The 19369-nt window shown below is 36.4% G+C and overlaps 1 protein-coding gene across 3 annotated transcripts in view; it reads right to left on the reverse strand.

The window, feature by feature from the left end:
* The window catches only part of WASHC4 (WASH complex subunit 4), a 53549-nt gene that overhangs the window by 23864 nt on the left and 10316 nt on the right, over positions 1-19369 (reverse strand). For all 3 annotated transcript variants that reach the window (XR_004981867.2, XM_036401479.2, XM_036401478.2), the window contains exons 8-25: positions 18601-18643; positions 17991-18094; positions 17097-17217; positions 15440-15563; positions 15214-15341; positions 14453-14613; positions 12155-12281; positions 10730-10855; positions 9321-9428; positions 7905-8051; positions 7721-7800; positions 6743-6848; positions 5911-6027; positions 4587-4755; positions 4298-4452; positions 2696-2770; positions 1783-1887; positions 304-438 (exon numbers count right to left, since the gene is read on the reverse strand). Coding sequence is in view for 2 of the 3 variants with exons in the window: in XM_036401479.2 (XP_036257372.1) it covers positions 304-438; positions 1783-1887; positions 2696-2770; positions 4298-4452; positions 4587-4755; positions 5911-6027; positions 6743-6848; positions 7721-7800; positions 7905-8051; positions 9321-9428; positions 10730-10855; positions 12155-12281; positions 14453-14613; positions 15214-15341; positions 15440-15563; positions 17097-17217; positions 17991-18094; positions 18601-18643 (2131 nt within the window). In the remaining variant the exon portion in view is untranslated. The remainder of the gene's footprint in view (positions 1-303; positions 439-1782; positions 1888-2695; positions 2771-4297; positions 4453-4586; positions 4756-5910; positions 6028-6742; positions 6849-7720; positions 7801-7904; positions 8052-9320; positions 9429-10729; positions 10856-12154; positions 12282-14452; positions 14614-15213; positions 15342-15439; positions 15564-17096; positions 17218-17990; positions 18095-18600; positions 18644-19369) is intronic.

The following is a 19369-nucleotide window of genomic DNA, read 5'->3' on the forward strand; positions in this document are numbered from 1 at the left end:
AAGCTTATTATTCAAAACTGAAAACTGTAAAGCAAAAAGTTTAGAACCTTCAACAGATTACAACTCCATCAAATCATCCTTAAGTCACTGAGAGAATGATTTTAGCCAACTCCAGATTTACATAGCAGACAGAATGAAACAAAGCCCTCCTGAATACAGACATTGGTAACACTGCATTTTGCCAGGAGAAAAGCTGGCCCTTAGTCAAATACACATTTGAATAATAGCAGGGTAATGGTTTGGTCACATGACAGTAACACTTTTTTTAGAAAATTACTCTTGAGCCTTCAAAAACTACTATACCTTGTGATCATTTTGATCTTTGACTTCCCTGAAGAATCTAATGTCTTTGATAAGTCTGGATTTGATATGTTCATCATACATGAACTGGCTAAAAATGTAAAACTTTTTCCTCAAGAACTGGTAAGTGAAATTTACCTAGAAGGCAAAAAGAAAAAAAATGTCAAATCAAGAAAGTTAACAAAGTAAAACAAAGACATCTAACACCCTGTTTTCACTATATGACTGAGTAACTTCTAATGCAAGTTCTCAACTTACTTTAATTTCACTGTTTTAAAAGAATAAGGAAAAATGAATAAACATTCTCCTGGAAGGCCTACTCTCTTCCAGGAAAGGACCAAGGAACAAGGTCAGTATTTCAGTTGATCACCTGCCCTACACAGCCATTAGTTTATCTGGAATATCCTGTAACTGTCCTTTTGAAACAATACAAAGATCAAGTGGAAACAGGCAGATATGATCAACTTCCTCAGTCTGTAGAATCTGCATAAACTTCTGACACAACTTTTTTTCTTCCTCAAAAAGTTTTCTAAAGTACTTTCTTATCTCAATACTTCTCATGTCTGCCAAAACAACTCACCATCACAAGTGAGTAAATCTGCATCACCAAAAAATAATGTGTGTAGCAGCATTTTTTGAGACTGTCCCACTCTCAGAAGAAAAGTGAAAGAAATCATCAAAACTTTTAGTAATTTCCACTTCTGAAATAATGACTTGAGAGTGGGTTCAATATTTCAACAAATTCATTTTCTTTTTTTTTTTTCCTTATTTGATAGAGCCAGAAGAATAGAAAAAAGGAAACAGCAACAAGGTAGAACTTAAGCAGCAGACTGGAAAGCACTGACCTGAAAACACCTTTGTCACTGTATCCAAACTTGAGAATCCCAACGATAAATTCCTACTGTAGCAGACACAATGTACCTCTTTGCATTTACCTTGCAAAGAGGCAAATACCTTTGGCTGGTTAAATGGCCACCTACACCTCAGACATCATTAAAAGCTTTGTAATAGGAACTCATTTTTCCAACAAGCGATCAGAGGTCTGTAGCTTTATTTTGCAAATTGAAAAGCTGGTATATCTTAAGCATAACAATTACAAGAAGAACTTAAAAAATCAACATTGCATTTTTTCAAGATTTGCTTTAACTGCAGCAAAAGTATCTCTCTATTAAGTGTCAATAAGGAGAAAATCAGGCCATACTGTCCAGAACAGTCCAACCAGAACATCTATTTCTCCTTTGATGTGGTTTTAGATTGCTTCCTTAACATTTAGGTAAGTGGAAGTAATAACACTCTCAAAACATTGTGATATTGATTTGTGCCATGTCCAAGAACTCCTTTGTTTTATTAATTCATGCAGAACATTATTACTGCATTATTAAAACTGCATAACCAAATAAACTATAAGGAGATGCAAGGAGGAGGTTTTTGTGCACAATCAAAAACAAATAACCCAACAGCAGCAGTGCAGAAGATACTCACTGTTGTGTTCATGATTCCTGTTCCATGAGTTCGAATTGAGTTAGCGATGTGTCGGATATTGATGGTGTTCAAGTGTTTGTTATTACTAGTTCTTTCAATGAAGATCTGGGAGGCAGGGAGGGAAAATAAAGTTAAGTACTCAAAACTGCTTCTGTGATAAATTATTGATCAAAATAGCCCATATCCTGAGAGCAGCTGATAACTGGTGATTAGGGAAAGAACCAAGAAAATCCAGCATGGATACAATGAACTTTATCTAGTAAATTCTTCCAATTTCTACACAGCAGTGATTCAACAATTCTAAGGCAGATGTTGCACTAAAGACTCCCATATTTGAGATTATATCCTACATTAAGTGGTATAAATTCTTTTGGCACCTGTTTGCACTTTTGACCCCACATATACCACAGCAATGAGTTCCACTACTGAATTATAAACTATGAAAAAAAGTACTTATTTTCTTTCAGGAAGCTGCTCATTTTTGTAATGGGCGCCTCATTCTCACATTGTGAGAAACCCCAAAGGTTTGTTCCCTGTCCATGTTCTCCATGTCATTCACCGCTTCATCTCTCCAATAACCCATTTTCAGATACACATTTTTCAAGCTCAAAAATCATAACACACTTAGTATGCTCTTATAGAGCAGACAATTATCCTTGCTGTCATCTGGCTTCCCTGGAAAACTGACATGCAGTGATCCTACTGGCAACATATTTCTAAAATATGCTACACAACATTCTCCAAAACCAAGCCATAGCATCCTCCAAGATGTTTTTCTAGAGCACCAATACTATTTTATAGCCTTTCACTACGCACGTTCAGCCTGGGCTTTCTTTACACGTACTACACTCTGCATTTTTCAATCCCTTCAAATTGGAGCCAAATGCCAGGAAAAGTATGGGATATACCTTACCTGATTATTCAAATTGTAGAGGTAGCGGGATACAAAAACATGAATATTTCTCATGATTTCCAAAACATCCAGACCCTGAAACAATATTATTTATTGAGAATTACTATGACAAGACTTCTCAAGACCTCCTGACACACCTAACCACTAAGGTGCAGAAATACTATTTATGCAGTCATTTGAAGGTATTTTAGAAAGCAGTGTTTTTCTTTGCAAAATGAAGAACCTCTTAACAATTTTTGTTTGGTGTCTGAAAGATAACACTTAGAGGAGAAAAAAGCAGCTCAGCCCATGTTTTAATATTTGCACTCCTGCCTGGTTTTTTCCAGCTTCCCCTGAAAGTAAGGAATTCTCCAGCCTATTCCACAAGGTGTAATTAAACGATAAAAAATAAAAAATTGAGATGTATCTGTTTTCACATTCTAAAATATAGAATCTTGCCTTAGAGATTCCTACAGACATATAGATGTTTACAGAGAAATAAGCAACTAGCTAATTATCAGTACTGTTGACCCAACCTGTATAAAATACTGAAGTTTGCTATTTAACAGTATAAATTTTACAACTATTTACACTATTTCCCCTAAGGAGTCCTTTAATTATCATTGTGCCTAGAGATGATGCTATTTAATTTATATACCTTATTTCCAGTTGTGCCAGGGATTTCATCAGGCTTTTGAGGCTGGGAGTTTTTGAAGTGTGAGGTGTCTTTGTTTTGAAGTAAAGTTCATACCAGAATTAATGTTATGAAACCAATTTGTTAAATTGTTTAATTCTTTGTAACAATGTGCTTATCAAATATGGCCAAGAGAAAACCAAGGCTGGAAACAGAAACTGATCTACAGCACTTCTGTGCCAAAAAAACAGCTGAAGTTCTTAGTTCTATGCAGTCTTTCAACTTAGGAAGACACAGCCATTATGAACATTAGAAAAAAAGGGGCTGTATTTCTAAGAGCCTTCACCAATGTGCTAACCTAAATGAGGGAAAGAAGCAAACTGCCAAAAATATCCAAGATATTATAACTCCAGAAGGAAAGTCTCCAGAACTATGCAATCTGTAGACCCTGTAACAGTGAATATCTTCACCATTAACTTGATGACTCCACAACTTTATTCTGAATGTCACCATGTTTAGCAGCTTTTAGGAGGCTATAAATCACTCTCCTAGAATCTAATTCACAGGTGTCCCAAAGTCTTCCATCTCCAGCCTGTGAAATAGCTTCTCTTGATGATCACTAAGCAAAAGCTAGCAATAAACCAGAGAGAAAGACCCACCTCTCAAAGGTCATTCCAGACTTGTAAGAGTTGTCTTGGCAGCTTGCCAAACTGCTGACACTGAATTTTCAAGAACACTGTCTCTGGCTTTGCATACTCAATTCATTTCATTATATTAAAAAAATGAAAAATTCAAGTCCAACATAACATTAATGAATATCAGTGTGATCTCCAAAGGCAGATACAGATCCTGCCTCACAATTCAACCAGAAATTAAAGGTCACTTTTTCCAAACAGTTCTCTGCTCTTGGATACTTTCATTTCAGTGATTCAGTCCTATGACAGTGGAATGGTGGTTTAAATTCTATGCTTGCCCTGTGAGCACTGTACCTGCTCCAGAGTTTGGCTGGGAAGGTGAGCTTCAGTCATACTTAAACCATAGCGCTGGGTTGCCAAATTTCTCATCTCGCTGTAGGTGGCCCAGTCGTGAAGTGCTACAGTTGTTAAGTTGTAGAAGGTCTTGTCCAAATAATGAGTTACATAAGCTGTGAACACGAAGGATGAACTAAAATAATGCTACCTATTTAGTTAGGAAAGTGTGGAAAGAAGTGAAAAGATATACAAAGCCAAAGTGTAAGAGATGAAAATAATAGAACCAAGCAAATGCATAACTCCTCACCTTTTATGTCAATGAACCGATTGAAAAAACGTATTGGGTTCAGAAAGAAGAAGTGAGCCAGGTCCTTCATGCCAGCTCTGAAGGGGTTTCTGTCATCTAACTTCAGGTGAGTGTGAACTGATAAGCGCAGGTCCTTTTCTATCTCTTTACACAATTTGTCCAGCAAGTGCTATTCAAAAAAGTTAAAAAAACAAAAGGAAAACCCACCAAAACACCAAACAAACACACAAACAAATAACACACACACAAAAAAAAAATCATGTTCAGTATCCACTTACAATGCTCTGTTAGAAGAATCAACATTTCTCTCCACAGATATGTGTAAGACTGTTAAAAGAATCAACATTTCTCTGGACAGATATGTGTAAGACTCTTAAAAGAATCAACATTTCTCTCCACAGATATGTGTAAGACTCTTAAAAGAATCAACATTTCTCTCCACAGATATGTGGAAGACTGATTAAACTAGTGAAGAAAGCTTTGCTTTGGTAAAGGCCACACCAGTCAAAGTGAATAAATACTTGGGAACCATAAAAATATTGTTTTCCTGTGTTCTTGTTCTAGTACAAATAGCAAGAAAAAACTACCCAGCTCAGAAAACATAAAGGTTTACCTACCTAATGTCATTTTTTACATGCTTAAAACTTCCATATGCGAGTTTAACACAACTCAAGTATTCTCACTTCTCATTTTAAGGGGAACTAAGCTTAGGGCTATCTATCTAAATAGTAAGAACAAATTCAGTGAGGAAGAGTCTTGCAATAAGAAATTTGGTCTGATTTTCTGAATAATATGTAATGTTTTGTCTTGAACTAGTCAAATAAAAAGCATATTTCAAAGGTTAAAAACTAAGACTTGGGAAATCCAAATTTACATTTTCTTTGTCAAATCTCCTTCATAATTCTAGATAATAATTCAGTCAAGAGGGCATCTGTATTTGCAGACCCTTCACTACTAAAAGCCATGCATGGAAACTAAGAACAGTAGCATTTATTTTAGGCATTCATCCAAACAGAAGCTAATCTGAAAAAAAGCACTCCTCTGTCTGCACAGTCAAATCTACAACTGAGGTTTTGTAAATTTACATAATTTAGAGTGCAGTATTTTCATGTTCCCAGCCAACACAGATCCCATTAAACATGAGTCTTAAATAACCAAAATTGTCAGTCAAACCAAACACCTTCCTATTTATTAAAATACTTCACACCAAAGTTCTCCGTGCTATTTTAACAGATCATATCAGATTTGCTACAATAGATGCTAATCTGAGCTATAGATATTTTAAGCACAGTGGTGTGTTTAATTCCCAACCACAAAAAATTACCTCATCGAGCACTTCCATGATTTCTTTGTCATAGCATTCCAGAAGCACCTCATAAGATTCCAAGTGCCTTGCATACATCATAGCAGGTACACAGTCCCGTAGTGCACTAAACATATACTTATTAAAAAACACATATTATTAACAGACAGATATATCACCAGCACCTCAAACAGTGCTCAAAGCTATCAAAAATCAGAACCACTAGTCTTCCCATTTTCATTAAAAACTGACTTCATAAACCCTACTGAAGTGTTCTGTACTTAATCTGAGGTATTATTTGCTACTGACTGGAAGATCCTAATTATTAGCTATTTCGTCAGAAATTATTTGCACTTTATTCATTTCAGTACTATACAACCCTGGAACAGACATTTGATTTTTATCAGGATTATCATGCCAAAGCCTGATTCACATCTGCAGAAAGCACACATTACTTCAACATGAGGAGAAGAGATGAGGGGTGGAAAAAAACTACAGCACAACTATCTAACACAGAACCCCTGAACACAGTGATAAATGCTTTAGAAATATGTAACCACAAAGAGGAACAAAGACTTTTAATGTTCAAGTCTAGCTGGTGTTCATTTCAAATTAGAATGAAGAGAGAAACAAAGAGACAGACACAGAGTTAACAAGAGCAACCCGAGATTTTTTTAAAGAAATCTAAGATTTAGAATAAATATTGCTTTTATATCCTCCAGAATGAGAAGAAATGTCTGACTCAGTAGTCGTCAGGGATTTGCTTTTTGAGCTTTTCCTTTAGGAGCTTCAGTCTGAGGTTTATCATTTATTCATCTGAATCTGTCACAACAGTTGTAACATTATTACTTACATGTAGTCTAGCAGAATCCACTGCATTTTCATAGACATCATCTAAATAGATTGGAAAGACAGCTCGATGCCAGTATAAGAAACAACAGTCACATTGTGCTCGAACTCTGGAATAAAAGTTTAATTGTTAGACACGGGTTTGGAAGAAACCATTCTTCTAACACAGTGAGTGTATTTAAACTAAAGACAAGTGCATTTCAAGCCTAAGTTTTACACCATTACTTTAATGTTCCAGATGCACTGACCATCAGAAGAAAGTTCTTTATTAAAGAACTTTTTTTTCCACTAGCCTATTTATAAATAAAAGGTACTTGGTTTTGAGAAAAAGTTAACTCAGTCTCTGAAAGACTTAAATCTTACATTACAGCAAATTCCTAAATAACTGTTTTCTTACTACATGCAATTAATAGCCTAGAGATCAAACATATTTTATAAATATCTCCTGTAAGTCAAAGGGGAAACAGTCCTCTCCTGATAAATTCCTGGGATAAATGCAGACAGGTTGTATCTCATGAGTCAACCACTAAAGGTGTTTGTCTCTCCCCTAAAAACTGCATGGAACCCAGATATTCACCTGACTTACAAATGGCCAGCATGATGTAACTTAAGTGTGCACAGAAACTACAGCAGCAGTAAAACATGGTTCACATGTAAACTAGCAGCCCAATCTCCCAGACAGACTGATCCTAACTCAGAAACTTTGAGGTTGGGTTAAGGGGACCACTTCAGATTACCATAAAACCAAGTCATCCAAGAAAGTCACAGAATTCTAAACAATCAACAACCAGGTGAAATGTGACTTGTGCAAAGACAAGTGAGCTTCTGGCTTAATTCTGTAATTCTTTCTGTCCATTCCTGGTCTAAAAAAATGCAAAAATCACCACCAGCATGCAGAGACCAGATTTTGCCATTCACACAGTGAGGATCCAGCTCCCACAAGACACCAGGCTACCTTCTATATACTGCTGTCACTGCTTACCTCTCTGTAAGTTCACTGATCAAGTCCAGTTTTTTCAGAACTAACTGAAGGGGAATAAGTTCTTCATCTTTAAATGTTTTCTGCAGAAATGAAGAAAAAAAACCCACATGAGATCACAAGCTGATACTTTTTCATAAGACACTCCACCAAAAAAATGAAGGGCTGGAACAATGATGGCGCTTACCATCTGCGTTCCCACACTCAGTGCAAGGGAAACAATCAGTCGCCTCTGTTTTGTGCTTGGCCCATTGAGGGTGTTCTCAGCCAACACCAAAGCAGAGAGGACATCCAGGCGCTGCTCACTGTACTTCCTATCAGAAATCACCCTTTTCTTGATGACAAAAAGAAACAGAAATTCAGAGAAAAGTTACCTAAGCCTAAAGGCAATAGCTTACTACTTCTTCCCAAAGCTTGTGGACTTGTCATAAATTGAGTATTTCTGCAAATACGTTTTGGGAACAGAGTTAACTGAATCCAAATTCATTTACTCTGCCAATTCAGTGATATTACCTGTCTATACTCTTGGAATACGTGCAGCCAACATGAACATAGGTTAAGTCATACTAATGGATCCTTCTATTTACCAACATTTCCGTTTTAACATATTTTCTGATAAGCAGTCAAAATAACAAGACCTGTTCACACAAGTGTTTAATATCCTTCGGTGCAAAAGTTTTAACATATTTTTCTTAATTTAAAAATAATTGCAACGTAATTACAGCTATAATTTGAAACGTTTATGAAATTGTATATCTTCAAACACTTCGTGTGTGTATATATATATATATACACACATGAAGTGTTTGAAGATATACAATTTTTTTTAGTGACTTTGAAGTTTGGAAACTCCTCAGTTCAATTTATATATCTGTATACAAATTTTTATAGATACAACTATTTTTTTGCTTACCCTAGAAAATATAGAGATGCCAGATACATAAATTGAGATTACAGTCAAATAAAAAGGAAATTTCATAGCTGCACCAGTAACAACAGCACACATCCTTTGTAACTCTGCTACTGAATGTGATGAAAGAATTAAAACCAATGAGTAATACATCAGAAAAGACATACTAAAGTCTCATTTTTCCCTTCGACCTGAATTCTGAAATTCAAGGTTTGACAAGCAAAAGAAACTATTTTATTCCACAGTGAAACAGAGAATTTATGCCCACAGTAGGCTCCTGTAAACCATCACATACTGCTATTTTGCCAAAAAGACAAAGATTTAAGTAACAGCCTGTTTGCTTAGACCAGCAACAGATTGCTTTATCAATGTGCATCAGAAAAGATGTAAGCAAAGGTCAGCTTGTGAAAATTCACAAGAAACAAAATCTAAAAAGAACACAAGAAGAAGATAACAAGAGAGGCAGCAGCTTAGAGGAAGAGGGGAACCATTTTTAGTCAAAAAACAGGTAATCATCTATGCTGTACAGTTTTCTAGGAAAAAGCTTGGAATGACTGGAAAGCTTATATATCTCTGGATTATGACAGAGCATTACACTACACATGTAGAAAAAATACAAAAAACACTTTAAATTAAACTTAATAGTTTTAAAAATACTTAGGGAGATTAATTATTAGAACTTTGATTACATACCTTGGCCACAGAGATAGAGAGAAGAGCCTGATACTGCAGATGCTGAGTGATGTGCGTCACAGAGTCTGCCACAACCATGCTTCTTCGGTAAAACATATATTCTATTGCCTGAAGTCAATTCCAAAACACATTAGGCTCATGTAGCTACCAAAATTGCTGCCGTAGGAATCTGGATTTATGCTGTGTGACTCATCCACACTGCAAATACAGACTCTTTCAATTTTGTAATGTGCTGTTACTAGTAGTTACAATTAACCCTTAGAAACCAAGAAAATAAAACTATTTAGGAGCATAAAAAAGTTTCAGGACTGATTTAAGTTTTGTTTTTTGGTTTTGGATTTTTTTTCAGTTTTGTTCACCACTGCTTTCTGAAGTTACCATGAAAAAGAGTATCTTCTTTTTGGAAAAACTACCAGGAGAAATGTGAAGTGCCACATCTGGGGAGGAACAATCTCCCATACATGAGTATATACCAGGAATCACCCAACTGGAAAGTAGCTTGGAAGGAAAGAACCTGGGGGGTCCTGGTGAACAGCAGGTGGAGTGCAAGGCAGCAATGTGCCCTTGTCCCAAAGAAGGCCAACGGTAGCTTTGGCTCCACTGGACAACACTTTGCTGGCAGCTCGAAGGAGGTGACCCTTCCCCCTGTTCAGCACTGGTGAGGCCACATCTGGAGTCCTGGGTCCAGTTCTGGGTTCCTCAGTACAAGAGATACATGGACACACTGGAGAGAGTTGAGCCAAAGGCCATGAAGGTAATTAACAGACTGGAGCACCTCAAATGTGAGGAAAGGCTGGGAGAGCTGGGACTGTTCAGCCAGAGAAGAAAAGACTTGGAGGGGGATCTTGTCATTGTACATAAATACCTGGAGGGAGGGTGCAAAGAAGATGGAGCCAGGCTCTTGTCAGATGTGCCCAGTGACAGAACAAGGGGCAATGAGCACAAACTGAAACACAGGAGTTTCCCTCTGAACATCAGAAAACACTTTCTTACTATGAGGATAACCAAGCACTGTCACAGTCTGATTGGCCAGAAAGGTTGGGGAGTCTCCACCTTTGCAGATATTCAAAAGTCATCTGGACACAGTTCTGGACAACTGGCTCTACATGTCTCTGCTTGAGAAGGGATAGGCTGGACCAATGATCCCCAGAGATACCCTTCAACCTCAAACTTTCTGTGACATCAACTAAGGAAGCCAGTTAGAATCTAAAATAAATTAAAAAACCAAACGAACAAAACAACTCAGTTCTAGCCTCCCTAATCTATTCTCTAACCAAACCACTCTCAAACAAGAGGTCACGCATGCAAAAACACTTCCCATCACAGTTTCTTTTTCTTAATATGGGATGTCTGGTCAATGTTCTCTGTAATTCCTACATGAAAGAAATAATTTTCATCCAGTGACCTACCTTCAGAAGCTCCACAAGTCTGCACAAGGCTTTTACTGAGGTTTTGGTCATAGGTTTTTGCATTGACATGTAAAGATTCATTGTCGTTTTAATGATGTTGCTAAGACTGTATGCATAAAGAAAACCCTAAAAATAAAATGAATACAAGGGGAAGAAAAATTAAAAATCAGTTTTTCCACACGTCAATAAAGTAAGTGCTCTCTGTTCCATTTCATACATGACAGCTAATCTTTGCCTTTGCACAACAGAGAGCCTACCAGTCCACTAATCAAGCCTGGGATACCAAAGCTGAATGAGACCCTTTTATTAGCAGACACCATGAAACTGCCTATGACTCATTAGATCATCTGATTAACATCTTCTAAAGCCATTCCAATTAAACACAGTTTAGTGAGTCAAATAATCACAGAGACTCAAAGATCTAACAGCTTCAGTCTATTGTAAACCAACCCATCAAACAATTTCCATCTCCCTAAGAAATATCACATCACAAAAACAATCTAAACCTTCCAGATTCTGTGGAACAAATACACTGACAGTATTTAGACAGTTTTACACTTTCTAAATAGAGATGTCCATCCCACAATAAAGATACCAATCATTTCTACATCAATATATGCTAAGCTTTAAAATGTTGATTATATACAACATGACAAACAATTATTAAACTTACTTCAAAGAAGTAGTAACAAAAAAAAAAACGAAAAAGGGACTAGGAAAATACAGTAAGTGGTGTGGCAAACTCAGTTCAGTATGGAGCACATTTTTAAGTCCACTGCAACTAATTCAAATGTAAAAAAACACAGATCCTGGTACATGCCTATCTTTAGCTAAAGGAGACTCAAGATCATGCCACTTTCACACATCTATTCTCATCAATTTTCTGTCAGAGAGATAGATACTTATAAAAACTAGCAAAAAATAAATTAAGAAATAATTAAGATTACATGCTGTTTGTAGGCAAAAATACCCCAGCTGTCTTGGAAGGTAGTAAGATTCTTACAAAGTATCATCACTAGGCAAAGCACAATGAAACAACACAAAACCTTTACTGGGAGTATGTACTGTCCTAGATAAAACTAAATAGACACTGGTTCAGTCCACTGTAAGTACCTCATGACTCAAAAGGAAAGAAACCCAAAACCTTTACTACAGAGAAGATTAAGTTTCTTGATTTCCTGTGTCGAGAAAAATCCAAAATTCTAGCTACTGAATATTTAGTCAGATTCCCTCTCCCCACATTCTTTATCAAAAGACCTTTTAGAGATTTTCTTGGAAGAGTACTGGGCATTAAAAGCTTTATAAGAATTCCAAAACCATGAAATGACACACCAGTGATCACAGAGCTCCTGTAGTTTTTTTTATGTTCAACAACTTGCACCAAAACATCAGTTTGCTGCATCACCACATTAAAAGACTGCACACCTGGATGAAGACATTGCAGCGGTTAGAAAGATCTTCAGAAAACTTTGTTGTGCGCTGCTCCTTGGACAAGATAGATTCCATTTTTGTCATCCACGAGCTCACAAAAACATAATATGACTGCATATCTCTGGGGAAGGAAACAGAGAATGTTGCTCACTTCAAGTAAGAAGATTATGAAGATTTTCTTATTTCTTTCCAAACCTTTCCCTTGCAAGGGAAATATTTTAAACCATCAGTCCCCAAAATAACTCACGTTCCCTAAAGTATCAGAACCCTATACTCATTTACATTTAAATTCTCAGCAGGTAAGGACTAGTTAGTCTGCCAATTATGTCTATACAATGAGTCAAAAATCATCTACTTTTCAAGAGAACACATGGCCCTGTTAGCAGTGCATATACCACATTTCCTTAAATTAAAAGGCTACATAAAACAGTTAGAAAATGCTTTTAAACACTAGACAGAAAAGTCCAACACTGGTGCTACTTTTTTTCACCCCAGTTTGAATTTTTCTTGCTTACACACACACACACAAATACAACTTGTGATTACATCAATGCCAGACTGGACTTAAGTAACATAATTCCACAGAAGTTCATCTGTGTGAATTACACTAGTTTTAATAATTGGTTAAGTAGAGTTAAATAGAGAATTGTGACACTGTAATATAACTTCTTCCAGCAGTTGTAGCAGAAAAGTATTTAGGTCATTGATGCTGTTACCAAAAATGACACTTTTAAAAAGAGTCCTCATATTTAGGGAACAGTCCAATTATCAAAGGCAGTGCAAGGATTTGTAAACAAGCAAGAAAAAGTTATTTGCACAATTCAAATCAGCAGATGCAAAACCTGGATTTTATTAAAATATCCTGAAAATTGTGTGTAAAAAGTAAGGCAACAAAACTGGGGAAGGAGCATAATGCCTGAAAGGGAGCTGAGGATGTTCAGCCCGGAAAAAAGGAGAACCAGGGAGACCGCACTGCTCTCTACAACTCCCTGAAAGCAGATTTTTGTGAGGTGGGGTCTGGTCTCTTCTCCCAAGTAACAAATGACAGGCCAAGAGAAAACTGCACAAGAGGAGGTTTAGATTGAAGATTAGGAAAATTTCTTCACCAAACTGTCCAGGGAAGGGGGGCTGTCCAGGGAAGGGGTTGGGTCACCATTGCTGGAAGTATCTAAAAGATGCGCAGATGTGGGCCTTGGGGACATGGTTTAGTGGCGAACTTGGCACTGCTGAGTTATAACTGGTGATCCTTCAGGCCTTCTCCAAGTTAAATGATTCCATGTTTCTATGAAATGTATATGAATACCAAGATGTTTTTCTGAACTTCTTAATCTTAAGACTTGCACCACTGCCCAAGACCAGAAGCAAAGCAGCAGTGCAATTATGCCCTACCTAGGAATTAAAGCCCAGGAAAGAATCAGGGCTAGGAAAAAGTGGGTTGAAAAAGAAAGCAAGGCAGAATTGAAAATAATCTGTCAGAGAATCAGGCACAGAGCTGCTTTTTCCCCCTTCCCTCCTCCGCCTCCAACTCAGTTCTGCCAGCTTGCTTATCGGAAGACAAAATGCAAAACCTAAGTTTTTATTGCCATTACACAGACCCCAGTTTCCACTTTCTTGTTTTGTTCTCAAACATACAAACCTTAGCCCTGCTATCTTCCTATGCAGGACACTTGTTCTTAAGACTAACAGCTAAAAATATTCCATCTTATCTTTAAGCATATTTTAGAAGACAATGAAGTGAGCTGCACACTACATGCAGAACACAAAACAAGGGAGGCTTTCTTCAAAAACAGATAATTTCAAAGACCATTAAACAAACAGTAAAAAAGTCACAAAGAAAGAAAACCTTGCAACGAAAGTATCATCACCAAGCAGAGGAAAGCTCCACTATCAGCCTACTAGCAACTTACCTCCATAAACACATAGAAAGCAGAGAGCCCTAATAGAAAACAAAGCAGCCCTGGTTACTAGAAACTAGTTTAAAAAACAAAAGGTAATTCGAAAATATGGAAAATAATTGAAAATAACTGAAACAAATATTTAGAACTGCTAGGAACATTGCTATTTTGGTGTAATAGTACATATTTTTCTGAAAGCATGACATGAAAAGCAGCTTAGTTTTGACCAAAATTTTTGCAGCAACCCTAACACACACACACTGCTGCAGTGAAGTGGAACAAGTGACTAACACCACTGACAGACACCACAGAACATGCTACTACACTGAATGAAAAAGCCCACATGCTTAAAAACTATTTGCCAAATAGCATCATTAGGCAGTATTAGGATGCATACTTGGTAAGTGACTGTGCCCTCTGCTGTAGAAAGTTCTCCCTTTGTGTTTTAACTGTATGAATACTTTTCTTGTCCAGTAGTTTGGCAGCAGCTGGAATCTTCTGAATCAGAAAATTGTCAGCAAACCAGATAATGTTAGCTGTTAATGTAATGGCTGGTACCTGGGAAGAAAAAAAAAGGAGGGGGAAATACTACCAAGTAGCAATAAACACAATTAACACAGTTCAGTTTATTTCTGTGTAACTGTTTTCTACAGAGTATTGCATTGACATTAAAAAAGTTTCCCTAGATGTTCACTAAGGACACCATGGGCAAAATTATAACCACTCTCAGTGATTCTAAACAATATTAGAGAATTTAATAATTTCTTCATACCATCCAATATGAAAACATCCCACTCAACTTTGCACTTAGAGGTCTTCCAAAACAAATGTTTCTAGTCACAGTCAAAACCCAAAGCATTTATTCAGCACCAGAGTATTCATAACTCAAAGAGATTTTTTTCTTCAGTGCCATATTCATCTTGAGAAGAAAGATTGTAATAGAAATGATAAGTTTATTTTACCTTGCTATTATGTGAGTGCACAAATTTTAGACCATCTTTAAAAGAAAATAGCAGGGGGGTGTTATAAAAAGTGGAAAATTTTTAACTCTGTTTTCAAACTTTTTTGTGTTCTTTCTTTTCCCAACACTGCGCTACACTATGTAACTCAGGAAATTATCTACTTCATTACTGAAAGAGAAAAGAATAAAGCACTTACCTTCTTACAGACATCCAACAATGACTTATAAAATTTCTTGTCTATAGTCCGAAAAATCTGAAAATGCAATACAAAGAGGCCACAGATGCCCACATATTTATCTCTCTGGTCAATTTCTGAAGGTTCACCTGAAAAAATACACCCTTGTGAATTTTACTCCCACACAAACAATATAAACAATTTGAGAAACAGTGAAGCTGTCTGGAAAAGCATGAGCTTGCCTTACCAAGTTTGGCTTCGACATTTGAGAAAGATGTACGAAGAATATGGGCAAATTCTTCAGCAAATGTGCTGTTCTTTGACACAGTCACTCCACCATTTAAAGAATCAAATTGTTGCTCTATACAGGCCTGAAAAAAAGGGAGGGGAAAATATCAATATATCAAGATAATGCCATGAGTTTTGGACCTTGAAAGAGCACTGGTTTTCAAGAGAATACTGGAAGAGCACACTGATTTAAGACTGACCTAAAGTAGGCCTTTTACATATTACATATTCTGAATTCTATGACATATTCTGAAATTCTACATATTCTGAATTATGACATACATATTCTTAACTATGCTTACATTTTTAAGTATAAAACCAGAAAATATTAAAACACTCTTACACTTGACATTCCAAACCCCATTTTATTTATTTTCCCATTTCCTTTAAGGAGCATTTTTAAAGAAGCCATTTGATGAGCTAGTGCTAAGAAACTAGTTGCATATTTTTATTATCACATTATAACCTGTTACTAACTGTCCTTTAATCAATATTATCATACAAGTCGCTTATAGGAGGTGGCTCATGACCTTGCAGCATAAAACCACACACTACTGCTGGCAGTTTAAAAAAGCTCCCAAAACCTCATGACAGTCAAAAAATAGAGACACATTCCATAATTTACAAAGAGACTAGAAAAGTCTTTATGAGAACTGCATCTAATATTTTTAATGAATTATTGTTAGGAAGAGGCATTTGCAGGACAGGAGAGGAAACTTCCTGAATAAATTCCAGTCAAATCCTATTGATGTCTCAAACCTATAATTAAGTCTTTGTACTTATACAGCATTAGGGAAACACAACATGAAAAATGGATAGCTGGTAGCATTGTCCTCTGAAAGAATAAGCCAAACTATGCTTAATTATTTACCTACAATTTCCTTTTGAAGGCTTTTAAAGAACAAACAATTTTTTCCTAATGCCATTTAAGATGTAATGGCATGACCCAAGCAACTGACTCTGCTTTGAACAGGTTCAACAACATTATCATCTGCCCACTATGCCACAACATCCCATTTCAATGTCTGTAATATACACTTTTCTAAAGAAATGGCTTCTTGTATGAATTGAATAAAGTTTAATTTCACTACACAGAAAATGTAACGAAATCCTTCTCATCCACTAGTGTCGCTGAATGATCCAGGGATATGTCCCACCACAGTGGTCTCTAATGACAGCAACCTGTCTTGTACACAAGGAATGACAGGTCACACTCAACATATTTTAAATTTTAAAGATTATTGAGGAAACTAATTAATTTGCAGCTAAAATAAAGACATGTGCTATGTAAATCTGCTCACTATTATGTGGACAAAGCAGAATTCTGATAATACACAGTCCTAATGCCAAGCTGTCTGTGTTTCTCTAGTTCAGCAAAACAGTCAGCATTTACTGCCATCATTCAAAGCTTGGCACAGTTCAAGCACAAGAGAAGTGCAAGAAAGGCTCTGTTGTAAGATCCTTTTTTCTCCCAGGCACAGATGCAAGAGCCAAATTCACACATCACTGTGACTGGAACAAAACCAAAATACAAACAAACAAACCAACCATGACCAAAAGAGTCATGCTTTCATGTAAGCTTCCTCTATCATATGGGGGAATATGAAGTTCATTACCTGAAATATCATTCCATCAAGTAACTGGCATTCCAGTTTTAACAGCAGTTTTTCAAATGGCTTTAGTTTATCTTCTTGAATCCCAAACTTAGAAGGGTTGTGATGGACAGATTTTAGCAGCCTGTAAGGGGTAGATGTGGAACACACACATGCAGCACACTTAAAACATAGTCACAGTTTTATCATATCCTGCACTACTCTGATAAGACATTTTAATTCCCCTCTCCTGCCTTTAGCAGCAACCCCCCCCAAAAAAAAAACCAAAACCAAAACCAAACAAAAACCAACCAACCAACAACAAAAAAAACGAAACCAAAACAAAACAAAAACCCACACAAAAATCATACCAACAAATAAAAAAAGCAACCAATCAACCAAACAAACAAAAAAAACCACCCCAAAAAACCCAAAAATACACTCAGACTGTAAGACTGTATAAACAATTTGCATTTGAGTAACTCTTTGGGTTTTCAAGGACAGAGGTAATATTCCACTAATTCAGCTACCTTTATAATTGTTGACTCCTCAGCTTTTATTTAAGATACCATCCCTTTTTAAAGCTCATCCATTCCCATGATCAATATAGACAGGGATAGTCTTAGCTCAGTTCTTTATACAACTAAATTTCTTACTGAATCTTCTTTAAATCCCACCAACTATTACATTATTTGCCAAGATGCCTACCCTGCACTGAAAATGCAACATTCGTACTCAGACAAAATATTTACTGGTGCCTTTAGAAGGACACTGTGGTAGCTTAGCCCTGCTCTTCACTGAAATTTCTGGAGAGACTACCAAAATCCATGTTCCCACACTGACTTTCTTGGAACACAGACAGATGCATATGCTTTTATGTCTTAATTTGTGGGAGTATTTTTCACATCAGAGACACACCTCTTATACATGGTCCAGTGATCTTTCAGTGTTGCATGATTGTCAATTATTTCATCCAGAGTTATCAAGATTGTGAGCAACTCTCCTAGATGCTCATACATTGCCTGTTTGTGAAGGGAAAAAGAAGAAAGAAAAGGACTGTAATTATTAGAAAGTTTACTGCAGTCATATGAGGCACATAAAATTTCAGTTCCTTTCAATACATTTTCAGCCAACAAGATATCAGCTAGAGAGTTAAAGAGGAGAAATTGTGGTTTAGCAGCTTAAAGATTTGACTTGTAGTGACACAAGAAATATTAAAGGGATGTCTGCACACAAATAAATTCCTTGATCTATCTTGACACCGAAGACTCAATTTTTTAAATAGTCTATATGATGAGGCACACATTGCAATAAAGAAGCGTGCAAACACTTTGTTGCTAAGACATCTAGAATATGACAGACATGGAGACACCAGGCCTTCCCATATAAAGGTCAGAAAAAGCTGATTAATAAAATAAAACCTTTAAATTGAAAGCTGTTCTTAAAGTCACTTTCATGTTGTCTTTCTCAGGATTAATCAAGACCTATATATATTCACATAAGCAAAAGGGTTCCAAATCGTTCCCACCTGAAAATGAACTCCAGATGTCTCTATAATTTTAGGTGCATTCCTGTAAATAAAATCAATATTTTAATGCCTTTTTAATCCTTAGAACAGATCATATTTATCAGTTCTGTATCATGGTGTGTTCTCTGTTTTCTGGGTACATTTTTCTTCATTAACATAGTAATTTCAGGAAACAAAAGAACATCAAAACCTGATGAAAAGTATATACTGTTTGAAATCTGTATGCTCTGATCAAATTTAAAACTGTATTTTTAAAGAGACAGCATGTGACTGGTTGAAACCACCAAGTGTATTCAGTGCACAGGTGTGTCAGCAATTCCCACTTTAGTTATGCAAATAGCCTTGACACTAGAGAATAAAATCACTTTGTATTTACTCAAGCCATGTCCAAGCTACACATCCTGCACCACACAGGAAGTCTGCCTTGTGCTGTGGTATAAGCCAAAAATAAAAGCAACAAACAAAACTGAGAAGAATGATGCTATCCTACTGGGGGATGGGGAAACAATTGAGAGTCCTGCAGAGGTATTTAAAGCAAACTCCAACAATCCTGTTCAGAACTAAACCTTCCTTACAGTTTTCAAAGGAGCTAAACCAAACATCTCTTACCAAGCTAAACTTCAGATGTTAAAACCATGGCTGTTCTGTGAAAAATATATGCCAAGATTTACATGTTCAAATTAAACTGTAGAAGTGATTTGATTTTTTAGCTATGTATCAAGAAACAGAAGGAGCGTATCAAACAGAGCAAGGATAAAAAAAATCAGCA

Source organism: Molothrus ater, chromosome 5 (genome assembly GCF_012460135.2).
Source record: "Molothrus ater isolate BHLD 08-10-18 breed brown headed cowbird chromosome 5, BPBGC_Mater_1.1, whole genome shotgun sequence".
Lineage (NCBI taxonomy): Eukaryota > Metazoa > Chordata > Aves > Passeriformes > Icteridae > Molothrus > Molothrus ater.